A 17,140-nucleotide genomic window follows, 5' to 3' on the forward strand; every position below is an offset into this window, starting at 1 on the left:
GAAGCCCAAATGAAAGGAAGACCAGCATGTCTCTCTGGTACAGACACAGGGAATGCCTGGCTGTAGGACCATGTACATCTACATTGCCCAAGATGCTGGGACAATTAAGATTTGGATATGGTGAGCAGTTACATCTGCCTTGATAAATTGAAGCAGGCTGTACAAGCTTCCGGGATGTATATACCTTGCCTTACAGAATGTAGAGCTCGATACTTAAACTCTTTGATGTCCACATCAAACAAAGTCCTAGAAAAGATGAAGGTTTTCTTTTTATATCTAGTGATTAAGTGAAGGATGGGAAATAATTTTGAAGTGTCAGCTCATGGTCAGAGATCCTTCTGAAAAAAAATGGTGGTTTTCCTAATATTCCATCCACTTCCTGGAATTCACAAGAACAATGTCTAATCCCTTGGCAGAGTATTCTGAGTAACATGAGATTTTTATATCATATTTATTTAATGTATATATATGCAAACTCCAAGAGGACAGGAGTTTCTTTTTTTGTTGTTGTTCATCTAAAACAGTATCTGGCATATAGTAGGTATTTCTCGTTTTGTTTATTTTTACAGTATAACTTTACAAAGATCTTTTCTAGGACCCTAGATCCATAGGTCCTTGGGACTTCTATCTTATCTCTGTTGCCTCTCTCTCTCTCTCTCTCTCTCTTTCCATATATATATACAGATAGATATAGATATGTGTATATACATGTCTGTACACACACACTTGCATATATAACCACTATACTGATTCATTTGTATTTTAGAAAAAAATTATATTATGTTACTGCCTTAGAATATCTAGAACTCAACTCATACTTATGTTACATATTGTTGTGTATTCATCAAATGATGTAGCTTCAGACTCTAAGCATTAATACTCTTTACGGTTTGTACAGATAAACTCACATCCAATATTGTTAACTCTTAGTAAAGTGATTTGACAGTTTAGTCATAGAGTCTGCTGGTTATTATAGGAGTTCAGGTGGTGGTACCAGCTGGTGTAGGACCACCATAACTATTCTCCCATACCTTCTATGTACATACATGCACACAAACACACACAGGCAGCCAACTTTTTAGGGATTTAAATTTGATATACTTTTAGAAAAAAAATCATTATTATTTTCTTTAATATTCAGAAAGTAATTCGTGGCTTTTTACAACTTTCAGATCTATATCCCACCATCTATTCACATTGTAAAGGAATGTAGACAAATTTTGACAACAAATTAAAGTGGAACAAAAACAACTGTAAGCATGTGTATGAGTGAGTGTGTGAGTGTGCGTGAGTGTGAAAGTAACAGACTGTAGGAGTTTCTCTTAAAATATTCTATGTTTTCAGTGTGTTGGCTGTTTTGCTTCCTCTTGTCCCTGTCACTAGTATCTTACTGGAATGTTTTGGAAAGAGAAACACATGTAAAGACATAAGATTTCTGTTTGTTTGGGTTTTGGATGAATGGAAAACTGTTACAAGACTATTTTATTTTATTTTTTTAAATATATTTTATTGATTTTTCACAGAGAGGAAGGGAGAGAGATAGAGAGTTAGAAACATCGATGAGAGAGAAACATCGATCAGCTGCCTCCTACACGCCCCCCACTGGGGATGTGCCTGCAACCCAGGTACATGCCCTTGACCGGAATCGAACCTGGGACCCCTCAGACCGCAGGCCGACGCTCTATCCACTGAGCCAAGCCGGTTTCGGCTACAAGAATATTTTAAATTCTAGAAATCTTAACATTTCAATGAGTACCCTAGCTTCTTTTCTCTGGTCTGTTGATCATAAATATTTATGTACAAGCATAAACATTTCCATTTTCCAGATGAGGAAACTTCAGCCCAGAGATTGAAATGTTTTGGTATAGGGTTCCCTGGGAAAAACCATGTCCTTGGTGGGTTACAGTAGAACCCAGGCCTCTGGGTTCCTTTAGACCAGTGGTTCTCAACATTCCTAATGCCGCGACCCTTTAATACAGTTCCTCATGTTGTGGTGACCCCCAACCATTAAATTATTTTCGTTGCTACTTCATAACTGTAATTTTGCTACTGTTATGAATTGTAATGTAAATATCTGATATGCAGGATGTATTTTCATTGTTACAAATGAACATAATTAAAGCATAGTGATTAATCACAAAAACAATATGTGATTATATATGTGTTTTCCGATGGTCTTAGGCAACCTGTGAAAAAGGGTCGTTCGACCCCCAAAGGGGCCGTGACCCATAGGTTGAGAACCGCTGAGTTAGACCAAAAGCAAAAGAAGTACTCACGTCATGATCTGGGTCTCCACTCCAGCCTCCACCAGAGCCCCGTCGACAAAGAGAGGAACCGGAGTGAAACCATACTTGTCCCAGGAGTGGCCCTCATCAAAACTCACCCTGGGTCAGAAACAAATACATGAAAGAGACAGCTGAAAATAAAATCACACTCTTCTGCAACAATTTTTCAGGTTATTAAATTCTCCCCCGCATCTTGCTGTCTGGCAGTTTGGATTATCAATAGGAAGTAATCTTCAACATCTCTCCATATTATTATGAGATTTGATCAAAACTGCATTTCCTGGCCCAGTCAGAGACAACACCAGGGCTGCAGAAATTTTTCAACATATTAGAATAGAAACCACAACCTAAGCAAGGGAGATTAGTGCATGGAGTGTCACGTTTCAAGTACTCAGAATAGAACCCGAAGTTCAATTTACTGCACAATCAATTCAGCCCTTGGAGTTTTTGATACAGATAAATTGAGTAGTGCCGAGTATACCCAAATGGGAGGGGGAGGTGTATGTCTTTCAGATCATACCTTAAAAAAAGCAATTTCCTATTTGTTCAGAATGGATGTTAGGATCATTTCCCTTCCCTGATGCCATTTTAAGGGGCTTTTATAGATGAGTATTGAGTGTCTGAGATGTTCTGGGCAGCACTGTGTCATCTTTCCTCCAATGGTAAGAGGAAGGTCTGGCCCTTTGTGAATACCACATCAGAAACTCTTTAAGGAATGCTGCTAAGGACTTAAGCAATTCTGATTACTTGTTTCCTTCCCTTTCTTAGAATTATCAAGTAACTGCCTGTTCTGACTTAACCAGAGGACATAGTCCAAAGACCATCTCCTCTGGAAAGCTTTTCCTGACACCCTTCATTCTCTGTGATCCGTCTGTTCTTTAAAACACGTTATTTTTTTAAAGCATAATTTATTGATTTTTAGAGAGAGAGGAAGGGAGAGGGAGAAAGAGAGGAACACTGATGTCAGAGTGTAACATCAACTGGCTTCCCCCTGCAGGCCCCCTATTGGGGATCCAGCCCATAACCCTGGCATGTACCCTTGACCGGGAATCCAACCAGCAATCTCCTGGTGCACAGGATGACACCCAACCAACTGAGCCACACCAGCCAGGGCTTGGCCAGGTGAATTTTTAATTATTCTCTGACTCCACAACATAGGATTCTTTGAGTTCAGTTGTACAGACTATTTTCCTATAAGACCTACGCCTTCTTCTATCGTAGCCCTGATTGATGGCTTCTTTATTTATCTTGAATCTCTCATTCAACATTATAATCTTGGGAGTTCAGAGGGGTCATGCATGTCATGTTCACTGAATGACCCCTTAACTCCAGCTACATATCTTTATTACAGTGCCCCTTTCCTGATATTACATATATATTATCAAAAACAATGTCTGACTTCCCCACCGAACCAGGAGATCTTTGAGGTCAAAGACCATGCCATTCATTTTTGCATTCTTAGTACTTAGCAGAAAAAAATGGCACGGGTTATTACATAAAGGTTAAATGAGTACATGAATTAAAAAACATAAGGAATTATTGAGATCACTCTTCTAATCCACCCAAGCATTTTTTCAAGCATTGACTTATACAGGCATCGGTGAATTGGATGTGGGAGCCTCTCCCCATGGCTAGTCAACCTATTCAGTCTGCTCTCTATTTACTTCTTTGATTCTCGCAGCCTCTCCATCTCTTTCTCTGCCTCACTGTCATCCTCTCCTCCCCAATATATTGATTAAAAAGAATTAGAAGGTCAATCTCCTGACCCATTAGAATAATTAGCCTCTCAGACAAATTTTGTAATTATGGTGTACTTAGGTCTATATCCAGAAATAAAAAGTAGACAGTTGTTCGTAAAAGTTTTATGGATTCCTAAATTTCAGTGTATGCCTTGACATTAAAAAAAAAACTTTCTAAGATGAATAATTCCTAATGCTCAACTAATTATTGAAACAAAGCGAAACTCCTAAAGAAACTCCCAAAAATACAACATCAAAAACTGTAATCTCTTGAGTATCAGAAATTTGGCTGACTTGCCACTTGTGACAGCGATTCGTTTTTGTGACTTGGAGTTTTTAAATGGTCTGAGGTAACTATATCGAATAGTATCCCCTTTTCTTCCTCAGTTCAATAGCTCATTAATGGCCAAGACAAAGGAAATAGGAATTCTCTTATTAGGTCCCCAGGTGAAATTGGTAGGATTGCCAATACTCAGAGAGGCAGGAGGAAAGTTATAATTAGCCTCTAAATAGTGGCAAGACAGGACTATCAAATCCAAATAAAATGTAATTCATTTATCAAATATTTATTGGTGCCTAATGTGGCAGCTCTGGCAGTGCCCTCTGTTCTGAGGATATAGCAGTGAACAAGAAAGGGAGGCCCTCGCTTCAGTAGGACTTAAATTCTAGTTTGAGGAGACAAACAATATGCAGATAAATGAATATAAAAATATAAGTTAGAGAAAAGTGTCATGAAGACAATTAAAATAGAGTGATGTGATGGAGGGTGATGGAATAGCTACTTTGTATTGGAAATTTAAGAAAGTCCTCTCTGAGGGGGTGACATTTAAACAGAGATCTGAATGATAATAAGGAACTAGCTGTGCAAAGATCAAGGTGAGAGCCATTCCAGAGGGAATATCTAATGTGAAATAAAGTTGCTGTGTAGGAGGAACTGAAAAATGATCAGTGATTGTAGATTAGTGGGAAAGGAAATTAGCAGAAGGCAATGGAGGCAAAACAATAGGGCTGGGCAAGACCAGAAAGGTCCTTTTTGCCAGTTGAAATGAGAAAGATATGATTTGATTGAAACTTTAAAATATAATGTATTTTGTGTGTGTGTGTGGTGAGTGAACTGTCAGGCCAAAGTGGATATAAGAAGATAAATTGGGGGGAGGTTCGGCCCAGAGACCAAGTCAGAGGAGAGGTTTGGACAAAGGTTAAAACAGTAGAGAAAGAATGACATGAAAAGACTTAGGATATTTTTAGAGGTGAAATAAATAGGATTTGGTGATAGGATGTATGTGATTGCCTGTGCAGAAGAAAGAAACAATGGACAATGTGAATTTGGAGGGTGAAGCAACTGAGATGGGGAAATGAAAAGAAAAAGAGAAGCAAAACTTTTTTTCTATTCATTTGTTTTTATTAGGTCCACATCAGGATTCAAATGCTTTTTGGGCTTCCAAGTTGTGACCCTGTCAAGGAAGCCTTTGGATGGATGGATCTGCATTTCTGGGGAGTGATCAAAGCTGGGAATGTAGATTTAGAAGTCACTTATAAGGTAAGACCGAATTAAAGCATGATACTTACTTTTATTTTTATAAAAGACCCATAGTTGGAGAAAGGAAAATAGTTACTAAAGATAAACTCAAGCTAAACAAACCAGGGTCATTGTCAGTTTCAAGGTAAATATTTCCCATAAATGTCACTATGTTGAGAGGTAATCAAGCCACTGAGTCTAGCATGTGTTCAGACAGATAGCATGCATAATAAAATAAATTATCCTTCTACCAGATCCTAAGTACTATGTTCAGTTTCAATCACTGTAGAAAACTGACTGAAAATCAATGTGATTAAAGGTAAAAAGCAGGTTATTCTAGAAACGGGTTGTATGACTTGAAGATAGCTTAGGGAAGAGAATAATAGAGCTAAATAAATTACCATTGCCTTATAATATTTTTAGTAGAAATCTTCCAAATAGTTAAACAAAAACAATCATATCTGTTGACTATTGAAAATGCATAATGTCTTTGAATAAAACTTGAAAAAATATAGTTAAATGCATAAAAATATTAATTAAGAATACAGTTGGAATAGGGGAGAAAAGATATCCATTCTCATAATTCATCTAAAGATCAGAGTCAAATATTTGTGTACAATAATATAAGCTCCCCAAAATTTTGTTTTGTTCATTGGTATATCCCAACACGTACACTAATGGTGGATAAATGGTATATGCTCAATGAATATGTGAGAAATAAACGAAAAATGTGTATGTCTTAAACTGCATATGTGATTATTCTCCAGAACTTGTAAACGCAAAGAAATATCTTGAGGTCCTTTCCAACTGTGGTCCTTTCCCCCAGTCTAATAATCGCATGCAATACTGGAGCAAACATTCTGCATAGATCTGTCCAGCAGAACAAGGACTGATGGAGAGAAGTTATAAGCAGGCTCATTATCGCTCAGCACAAAAACAACCTTTCATGAGATGGGAACTCTTTGTCTTGGGTATTGCAAGTTGGTCAGCACTGTGGCACCCTGGTGAAGTAGACAGAGCCTCTGGGATGTCACAGAGATATTTGCTATGCTGGGTTTGTGAAAGTAGACTACATGTCTTCTAAGACCATTCTATGACTTTATGACATAGAGATAACTTCCCCTAAAACAGAACAGCATCTTCCAGGAACAACCAGAGCCCTCCCCAGAAGTGCCTAGCACAGAAATAGAGTTATAATGGTCATTGCGAATCAATGTCCCTCCCTTCCATGAGATGTATTGTTCGATTTTATTTTATTGCAATGCATGAGGTGCTGGCATTTTAGCCACTGGGAAGGTCTTCAGAATAGCAGATGCCTTTCACTTCGCAAAGACACATATTCGGTGAAACTATTGTTTTCCTGTGAATGTTTCTCTGAACAAAAAGCTGATGCTCACAACCATTTATAGAAGAACAAAGGAACAAAAAAAGGCTAGGTGATGTTTCACTTTCAGTTTCCAAGAACAACCCATTGAAAGGAGACACTGACAGCTTGTCAGAGCTCAGGGAACGATAGGATCCCAGTCTACCTGCTGATTAGTAGTTCTGTCTATTGTGAGTTTTCATTAGAGCACCGAAGCCATGGGACTCCATTGTTCACTTCACTCTAATGCTTCTAACATACAAAGGTAATGCTGGATGGAAGGCTAACTTGAAATACCACTTAGGTTTGGAATGTACATCCAAATGTACCTGGTCACAAATAGATGGGTTCATTTGTATGCTGCTCTGTCTTCATGCATATCTAGCTCCCTATCATTTCAATTTATGGGAAACAGCATGCCTTGTTAACTTAGCTAAAGTTTCTCCCATTTTTCAATTATGACACCAATTTTCTCTAAAAGGCAGTGTAGCTATTATTAAATTCGAGAGCCATAATACCTTTGTGTGAGAGTGGGTAGGCTGGTGTCTTTTTCCTATGCAAATATAAATACAGCTGTATATAAAATGACATCAGTCTGAGACATACAAGAGAAAATAACAATGAACTAATTATTTAACCTTTCTTCCACTAAAAGTGAGCTGTGTGTTTATCTTGAAGGTTGTGACTTAATTAGAAACTACTGGTAATGAAGAAAATGAGTCGGAGTTTCTCAAGCTTGCAATTCATAAGCGGGAGACAAAAATCAGTCAAGAATTTCTTAAGGAAACATTGATGATAGTGCTGTGGTCAAGCCCTTATAAAACATTCACTTAGCATTTGAAACAGAAGTTCAAAGGAGAATTCCTGAATGAGTTATTTGTGGTTGTTTTCTAAAACAGTAGCTGGCATTTAACAACTGCAGGCATGCTTTCAGAAAGACATGCATAGGTAAGCAAGTAAGCAGAAATCATGGGTGGTGTCCAAGTTCAGGGAATCATTGGTAGCATTTATGACAAATGACAGGGTCAACGTCCTTTATATGGAGAAAATCCTATCTCAAAAGCTTATTTTGAAAAATCATTTTTTATCCTGTGTAAGCTGGAGTAGGCAAACAATTGGAGAGTGGTATTATCATTATTATTATTATTATAAGAGGTAACTCAATGGGAATGCCATTTATTTTTATTGAGCTTTATAAACATTTTTCACCTAACAGAAGAGATACATCGTGGGACAAAAGAAAACTCAAACTTAGTATTGATGACTTTGAAAGGCATGATTTGATCCTACTTACATATCCCTGAGTGAATATTAAATAATTTTCCCAACTTAAGATGGTTTCTTTCCAGAAATTTCCAGACAAGTGCTCCATCTGAAAGTGATCAGGTCCCTGGAGAGAAACTGATGCAGAAGAGACTGCAGGGTCAGATGTGAGGATGCTAAGATTCGACAAAGCCAAAACTCTTCCTAGGTCCTCTGCTCCTTACTCTTCTTTCAGGCCAAATATACTCTCCTCTTCTATCACCAAAAGGAAACAACAAGGAAAACACTACCACAAACTTCTCATTCCCTTAAAACAAGAAAATGTTGTGCAAAAGGCTCTACAAACCCACCATTAAGTAAATCCTAGGTTTCTACTATAATGATGGAGAAAAGCAGGAGGGTGCTGCTCAAGTGTAAGATGGGGTTGCCACCCTCTTCTCCTAGGACTTAAGTGGACGAAATCTGTCCAACTATATCTGTCCAGGGAGCACTTATCAATTCTCTAACTGAGATTTAGATGCAGGTTCTTAAAACATCATGATAGGGGCTGAGAAACATTGCTTTTCTTGGTTAACAAACAAACAAACTTGATTTAATAGTCAAGCTGTTGTCTCTGAGAGTACAAGCCCTACTCAGCCAAAATAGAGAGAGCTCTTCCCTCCACAGGAGAGATTGAGGTCTTCATAGTGGGAGGAATTACCTACAGGTTCAACATGGAACCCCTCAAACTGGCATTTAAGCTCTTCATAGTCCTATCCAACCTTATTTACTTCTTACTTACTTACTTACTTACTTACATTCTTGGTTCCTACCAAATAGAGTCTTCTGAACATTCCCAACATTTTCTGAATTCCTGGTTTGGGTCAAGTTTTCTCTTCCTTTAACTTGCTTCCCATCATTCTTCCTCCTCCCAGCATCCTTTTATTAAGGATTAGCCCTCATGCCACCTGCTTCATGAAATCCCCTTTCATATCAGACTCCTTCAGGATTCCAGCAATATATACTTCCAAGACCCTTTAGCAGGCATTGCTTTGATTTGTGATGATATGTGCACTATCAACATTCTTTGACTATCATCTTCCAGAAGGCATGGCCATGTGACAAGCCTCTGTGTACTCATTAAAGTATCTGGAAATTAGTGATTAAAACCCAGTTTAGTGCTGCCAGTACTAACTGTGTAGCCTTGAGCAAGGTATTTAATATGTCTGCATTTCTATGCCACTATAAGTATGTGATAAAAAGAGTACCCAATACATAGCGTTATTTCCAGAAGTAACTAAGATAATTCATGTAAAGGTTTAGGGCAGAGTCGGGATTGTAATAATCCTTCAGTAATTGCTGACTATCATTAAAACCACCTATTTCCGCTCCTCTGATACTACCCAAAAAGTATATGATCAGCAGTAAAAGGATGATAAACAATTACACTGGGAACTTTTACAAGCTCATTCTTGAGTTGGTAGAGCACTTCTTTTGCAAATGGCTCCATGTATCAGTTTAAAATGTATTGTCACAATCTCTCTGTAAGAAGATATAATGGTAGGTGTAATCATTTTACTTCATGCTGGGCTGAGCGCTAAGGAACTGATAATATTTCTCCATTTTGACTTACAAAAATGGCAATTTCATATGATTTAACTTAATAAATGGCTATGAGACTTATCCAACCCCGTCCCCAAACAAAAGCAAACAACAGTAGCATCATTATTACTAGTAAAACCATCATCATAATAATATATCCTCACTAAGCTATTAGTCCTCACTGTGTATGTATCTCAACTTCCATAATGTACTTTCTTGAAAAGAATTATCTACACTCTGTTACCCCACTGCTTATCATTCATTCATTCATTCATTCATAAATCTATTGCTATCTACCTTTTAACCCCACCTCTCTCGAATGTACTCTGACAAAGATCACCAATGATATCTTATATTCCTTAATCCTAGATATTTTTTTACTCTATAACTGATATATCTGATTATAAAACCTGGGGCTATTGATCACCTCTTCTTTCAGCATTTAAGAAAATATTTCTCCTGGGTTTTTATCTTTTTGGCTATTTCTTCTTAGTCTGTTCTATAATTTCTTTTTCCGCTCTATATGTTAGTGTTCAACTGTGTTCCATAGGAGTCCTCAGTTTCTCCTTGTTGTACCCACTCTCCCGAGAAACTGACCCCACCTCCATGGCTTTACCTACCAACTAATGGCTAAACAACTCCAATTCTAGAGTGTCAGCCCAGACCTCTGGCCTGATTTTCAGATGCGTACATCTGACAGCTAATGATCATCTCTGCTTGAACATTAATAGACACCTCAAACCCGAATTATCTAGAGCTGAACTTAGTATTTGCTACATGCACTAACATTCTTCTTGAAGCAATTTCCATCTCACATATTTTGGATTCTAAACTTTGTCTGTTTGAACACAGATGTCAGTCCTGCTCTTTTTTGCCTAATCTGAGCACCTATTCCTACCATCTCACTCTATATATCCTATTTCCCCACCTAAACTATCTGGCTTACTACTACTACCTAAGAGTTAGAGGATGTAATGGATAGCAAGTGGATGGATGGATGAATACATGATTGAGGAAATGGGTGAATGGGCACAAAACCATGCAGAGTAACTTGTCCCAATCCTTCCTGCTCATGAACAGGGTAGGGAGCTGTCCTTACCACAAATGCCTGACTGGCAGAGGTGTGTGTTTCATGGCCACGAGGGCGCCACCCCAGTCTAGGAACCAGACATTGTACTCTTCATCAAAGATCTGCAACAACAACAACAACAACAATCATAGCAATACCTTACATTTGCATACTGCTTCACAGTTCACAAGGTTTTCACATACATTGTTTCTTCTTCCAACAACCCTATCAGGCAATTTGGCAAGTACTATCACTCCCGTCTAACAGGTGAGAAAATGGGCTTGCAAAGAAAAAATAACTCTCCCTAGACTAAGGAAATGGCTTTCTGATGGCTCTTTCTACTAGCACTGTGAGCCAGTGTGCTACAAGAAAAGGAGGCAACACCGTGCATGCTCCACTGGACATTCCAAAGGATAATATGACTCAAAAAGCTTCCCTATATTTATTTTAGTAGGTAACTACTCAGTACTCTCTTCATCCTCAACCATGCAGATGTTGGCTAATTTATAAATGGTGCTTAGGGATCTTTACAATAAATACTCATGGAAACATCTTACTCCTGGGGACCCAAAGTAATTCATATTATTTGATTTATCCACTTTCTATCATCTATTTATCCATCTACTCACTCATTCACTCATTCCATGATCCATCCATCTACATAGACATTTGCTATGCATCTGCTATAATGCAAGGCTCTTAGTTAAGAGAACGTTTAACCCAATTCCACATATCGTAATGCTTCTGGAATATATGACTTTCAAATCTCCAACCTGAAATAGGAAAAAAACACATCTCTCCAGCAGAAAATCAACCTCCTACTTGAAATCTTCCAGAGAAAAGTGGAATTGAGTAATCCCTTCAACTTTTAAGCACTAATGATGCTTCTTGTAACCTGGATGGAGAGGTTGGGATGTGAGGTAAGTGGGATGTACCAGAAGGTGTAAGGAGGAATAGGCAGATTCAAAAGGGGGTACTAGGAGGAATGGAGCCTCTTATACATATGGCCCAGGAAACACTATAGGGGAAAAAAAGTGGATTCTCAGGACAAACTTCAATTGGTTTTCATTCCCATATTTGAGTTTTAAGGAAAGAAAAATGTCCATACTAATAGTGAGTCTTAATGCACAAAGAACATAAGGAAGATTCACTTATATTTCGGATATAAACAAAAACTCTGAACCTGGGAAAGAGGAAAGAATGTCAAAATAGCGACAGTACAAGGACAGACTGTTGCAGTCACCACTTGGGTGAGTGAGCTGTTCCTTGAGTTGGAGGGTCAATGGTTTGTGATTTTGGAGTTTCTATACTACAAGAGTTTGCATTGTAGCTTTTATCCTTATTGGGTACTTATAATATATTATCTTATATTTGGAAGGTATGTTTTCATTTATGTGTCTGTTTGTTATCCACCTGATTATGGCCTTGTTGTATGCCTTGAAGTGCTTGGTTGTGTCTAATAGGTCCTTGGTAAATTTTTTTGGATAGTAGTAGTGGTGACAGTGGTGGCAATGGGCGTGGTGGTGATGATGTTGGTGACAGTGATGATACTCTTTACTAAGGGTTTAAAACAGGCACTTATCCAACTAGATTTCATATGGTGACTTGATTATCATTAAGATATTCCTCCTGGCTGGCAAGGCTCAGTGTCACCTATGAACCAGGAGGTCGTGGTTTGATTCCCAATCAGGGCATATGCCTGGGTTGCAGGCTCAATCCCCAGTGTGGGGTGTGCAGGAGGCAGCTTATCAATGATTCTCTCTCATCAGTGATGTTTCTATCTCTCTCCCTCTCTCTTCCTCTCTGAAATTAATTTTAAAAATGTATTTTTAAGGAAAGATATCCTATGCTCTTCCCATTTTCTTCCCAGGTAGAAATCTTCTTATGTTTAAGACTTAGTAAAATGTCAGCTCATCTTATAAAGTCTTTCCCAGTTTCCCCAAGTAGAACAACTCCTTCGTTTTCTTTCTCTATGTGCTAACAATGCCACTGAAACAATCACCCTAAGCTCTAGTTAGTTATGAGCTCATTTCCTCTATGTAATTGTGAGCTCCTTGAGAAAAGGAATCTGAAATATTCAATTGCTTTCTTGGTTTTGTACTTGACACCTAGTTGACATCGCATAAATCTCTGTTGGCCAACAGAGTAGCCGCATGAAACTATTCAAATTCAGATTGATTATAACAAAATTCAAAATTCAGTTTCTCTATCACACTCACCACATTGCAAGTGTTCAGTAACCACATGGGACAGCACAGATACAGAACATTTCTATCAGTGCTGAAGTTATATTGGACAGCACTGCTCCAAATGGTTGTACAACTGAATTATTTTTTTCATGTGGCCATGTACCTATGAAGCTTTTTTATACTCACTTATGGCTGGACCTACACAATATTTAACCACAGACTTCCATGGCTTTGCTGGTTTAATAGTCTATCCCAGTGGTCGGAAAACTCATTAGTCAACAGAGCCAAATATCAACAGTACAACAATTGGAATTCCTTTTGAGAGCCAAATTTTTTAAACTTAAACTATATAGGTAGGTGCATTGTTATTAACTTAATTAGGGTACTCCTAAGGCTTAGGAAGAGCCACATTCAAGGGGCCAAAGAGCTGCATGTGGCTTGCAAGCGCAGTTTGCCGACCACTGGTCTATCCCCTTCATCTTGCTGGTAAAGAAACAAACGGAAAGGTGAAGAGACCTCTTTGCCAAGAAGATTCCATGGCACATTTATGATAGAAACATTTTATTGGTTGCATTCCTAGCAACCAGCACAGTACTTCACATCTAGTGACTGTTCCACACATATGGCTGAATAAAATAATGAAGAAATTGAGAAAATTCCAGTTCCTCCTATTCCCTGCCCAGTGGTCTTCCCATTTGAACCTATTGGTCATCTAATCTACTGGCCCAGTTGACCAAACTGAACAGCTGATTCCGTGTGTTTGAAACCACAAAGTCTTAATGAACCTGAGAATCTATAAGAAGGTGATAGTTTGGCAGAGATTGCCCAACACGCTTCTTTCCTGTCCCCAAATCTCCCAGTTACCTGTCTCCACATGTTGCCCCCATCAGAAGAGATGAACACACTGATATCAGTATATGAGAGCTCCGGGCCAATGTTGCCTGAAACATAAGCAGAGTATTTGGAATAGTCAGGCAGTTGACAGATTATGAGGGCTTGGGGTTAGGGGAGAGGGGAACAGTGAGTAAAGGTTTTCCAAATGATGTTTAGGTTTATTTGTACACTTTCTTTCTTGGTGTCATATCAAAAATCCAACAGGAAGATAAACACAATATGAGAAAAAAGTAAACCATGTGACAGGAATGAGTCTTTAAATGGTAAAATTTCAAAGGCTGAGTACTAATTAGTTTGGATCTCTTGAACTATTCATCCTATACACCAAACATGTCAAACTTGCGGCCGGCAGGCTGCATGCCTCAACTACAAGTTTGTCATGTTTGTACACTAATAATTTCTTAAAAATTGATCTTAACAATTATTCCATAAAGGTGGAAAAGAGTGGAAGAGTAGATATGTATGAAGAAGCTGGGCCGAGGACACTTTCATATATATATATATTTATTTCGGAAAGATGTGTGTGTGTGAGCACATGCTTGTGTGTGTGTGTGTGTGTGTGTGTGTGTGTGTGTGTGTGTGTCCATATATGTACTTTCTACTTTAACTTGTCAACATGTCTCTTGGAGTTCCAGGCAGCTGAGTAACCCAATAGTATAGATGATGCAACCTAAATTATAGAGTGCTCAGAATAAGACAACTATACTTAGCAGACCATGACAATCAAGCAGGGCAGGTAAAGTAATCACCTGGTTTATGCCTAGACTGGCCACACTTCTGCCTCTATCCCTTCTTTCTTTGTCTTTCACCTTCTTTTTCTTCCTCTTGTACTTCATCACTTGGTGGTTATATTTATTATAACAGAAAGTGGTCGTGATGTTCTAGATATTTGTATTTTCCAAGTGTCTCCAATGAATACCCCATCCTCCGCAGAGCTTAAAACAGTGTTCCAAATGTAGTAGTTAGTTGCTCAAAATTAATTGTTGGATGAATGAATGAATGAATGAATGAGTAGATACATGATTGAATCGTGTTCAAGGCTGATGTGCATTTGGGGAGGTATTGAGAACCAGGAAAGTACCCTAAACATGTAAGAATTTATCATTTTGACTGATGTTTTTTCTTTTAAAAAAGCAGGAAGGGAATGTTGGCTCCCACACATCTGTAGCCTAAATAAGAACACAATAAAAATGCAATAATGAAAATGTTAATTGAGTTCCTGGCATTTAATGTTTCAAAATAAGAAATTAAAGTCAGACTCCAGCTTGTCAAGCTCCCATCAGCGCCAGGAGCACACAGCTATACTAGTTGTTTTGACTTTCAGGCTTCCAAAAATAACTGTAGGGCTCAGGGCTCAGGCAGGAGATGCAAGTGTAATGGGGAAGTGGGGCATGGCAGGAAGCTCTGGGGATATCTGTCCTGAATTTGGAATCCCATTCTACAGATACAGGTTTTGGAAGATACAGATAAAGATAAGAAGGATGGGGCAGAGAATGGGTTGCTTGGTGATGGTTGCCTAGACCATAGTATTAATAGGATTCTGAAGCATTATTTGATTTAAACAGAATAGAGTGTGGTGATTGGTTAGCAATGTCTTCCAAGGGTGGGTGGGATAGAGGGAGAAAGAGGGGGAGAGAGTTGGGGGCGGGGGAGAGAAATGGGAGAGGGAGAACGAGAGAGACAGAGAGAGAGACAGAGAGAGAATTTGAGAGTCAGAATTTGCCATCCCTATCTTGGGCTCTTAGGATATGTCTCATCACCTCTTACCCTCTTTCAAAACTGGTTCTACCAACATCCTCAGCCTCTCTCTCAAAGCTCAAATAAAATTGATTGTGAAGTCTTTGCAGTGGTGAGAATCCAAGGCTAAAAGTAAAGTCGGTTTTTGGAAATATCTTCTGTCAACTGAAAGGAACCCTGAAAGAAATGCTGCTGATCACAGGGACCAAAAAATCAATTCCCAGATGGAGGGACACTGAGAGTGTTTCCAGGATGATCTGATATTTGAGCAGGTTCAGTCCCTAAGTGGTCCCATGGGAAATCTCTGACAGGAAGTGTCTGGGTTATGGTGTCAGAGAAGGAAGATTTGAATAATGGGCCTCACTGGTTAAAATGGAAGTGAAAAGGTTACCACAGTGGCCAGCCATTGGCCAGGTTGGAAGGTGTCACTGTTCCCCACTTAAGTGGTGTGGCAGGTGGGAGGAAGGAGGTGTGAGATGGAGAACAGGGAGCTCCTCTCACCAATAGCATAGCTGCCAAACCATGGAGGTTTGCCACGTACATTTTGGCAGCTCAAAACAACTTGCTTACTCCCCAGTTCCTCCAGGGTGACATTTTTCTATTCCTGAAAAACTTGGGAAAGAAAGGTGAAAGATAGAAAGAGAGACCGAGAGTCAGAGAGTCAGAGAGACAGAGAGACCGAGAGTCGAGAGAGACAGAGGGACAGAGAGGAGAGAGAGAGGAGATTTTAGAGTCTCTGGAGTTAGAGATGCTTCTCTCACCTTCATGGATGCCTCCCCAAAGCAATTTAGGGCTCAGAGGACAGGAAGCAGAGTTTACAATCCACTGCAGGGAGGGAAAGGCTCTCGGAGGGACAACACTAGGGTTTGAACATTCAGAGTTTATAGGAGGCACGACAGGAAGCCCCGTTAGTTGTGGAGCTGGTAGGTGAAGGGCTCGGGCTAGGTCTGGCTGAATGGTTACTTGACAGACTAGTCTTTGAGCCAGAGGGAATGTGGGCATGGGCTCGACACTTCCCCCTTGTCCTCCCTCTCTTCAATGGTAATTGAGAAGAGTAATAGCCTTTTCTACACCATAGGGTCCTTGTGTAACAAACTCCAGGAAAGTACTTTGCACCCTGCAAGCCATGGTGAGGATGTGAGGTCTTGAGTGCTAGTTTGAAACCACAATGGTAAGAACTCTAGTGTTTCTGATTGCTAAAAGCAATTGCCGAACTCTCTAGACTGGAATTCCACCTGTCTTCTGTGGACTCAATAGGAATTAGAGATGAATCCTGGGCATACTTTCTCCAGGGCATGCAGCTTCCCTGAGACCACATCTCAATGAGTGATGGGAAGAGGCAGTGAGTAGTCAGAGTGGAGGGGAGAGAGCCCCGGGTCACTGACACTTGAAGGCAGGAGGAATGCTTGGGTGGGGGAAAGGGCCCTGGAGAGACAGGCTCCATGCAGGCCACTGAAGAAACCCTTGGCTAACTTCATGATTATTTTTATAGCAAATAACT

At 39.3% G+C, this 17,140-nt stretch overlaps 1 protein-coding gene across 1 annotated transcript in view; it reads right to left on the bottom strand.

The window, feature by feature from the left end:
• Window positions 1–17,140, bottom strand: part of SORCS3 (sortilin related VPS10 domain containing receptor 3) — a gene marked incomplete at its 5' end in the record, with an annotated part of 527,180 nt that overhangs the window by 88,179 nt on the left and 421,861 nt on the right. Inside the window, 3 exons of the mRNA XM_006756437.2 lie at window positions 2,277–2,384; window positions 10,850–10,941; window positions 13,873–13,949. Coding sequence (XP_006756500.2) covers window positions 2,277–2,384; window positions 10,850–10,941; window positions 13,873–13,949 — 277 coding nt within the window. The remainder of the gene's footprint in view (window positions 1–2,276; window positions 2,385–10,849; window positions 10,942–13,872; window positions 13,950–17,140) is intronic.

Source organism: Myotis davidii, unplaced genomic scaffold, assembly GCF_000327345.1.
Source record: "Myotis davidii unplaced genomic scaffold, ASM32734v1 scaffold332, whole genome shotgun sequence".
Classification (NCBI taxonomy): Eukaryota; Metazoa; Chordata; class Mammalia; order Chiroptera; family Vespertilionidae; genus Myotis; species Myotis davidii.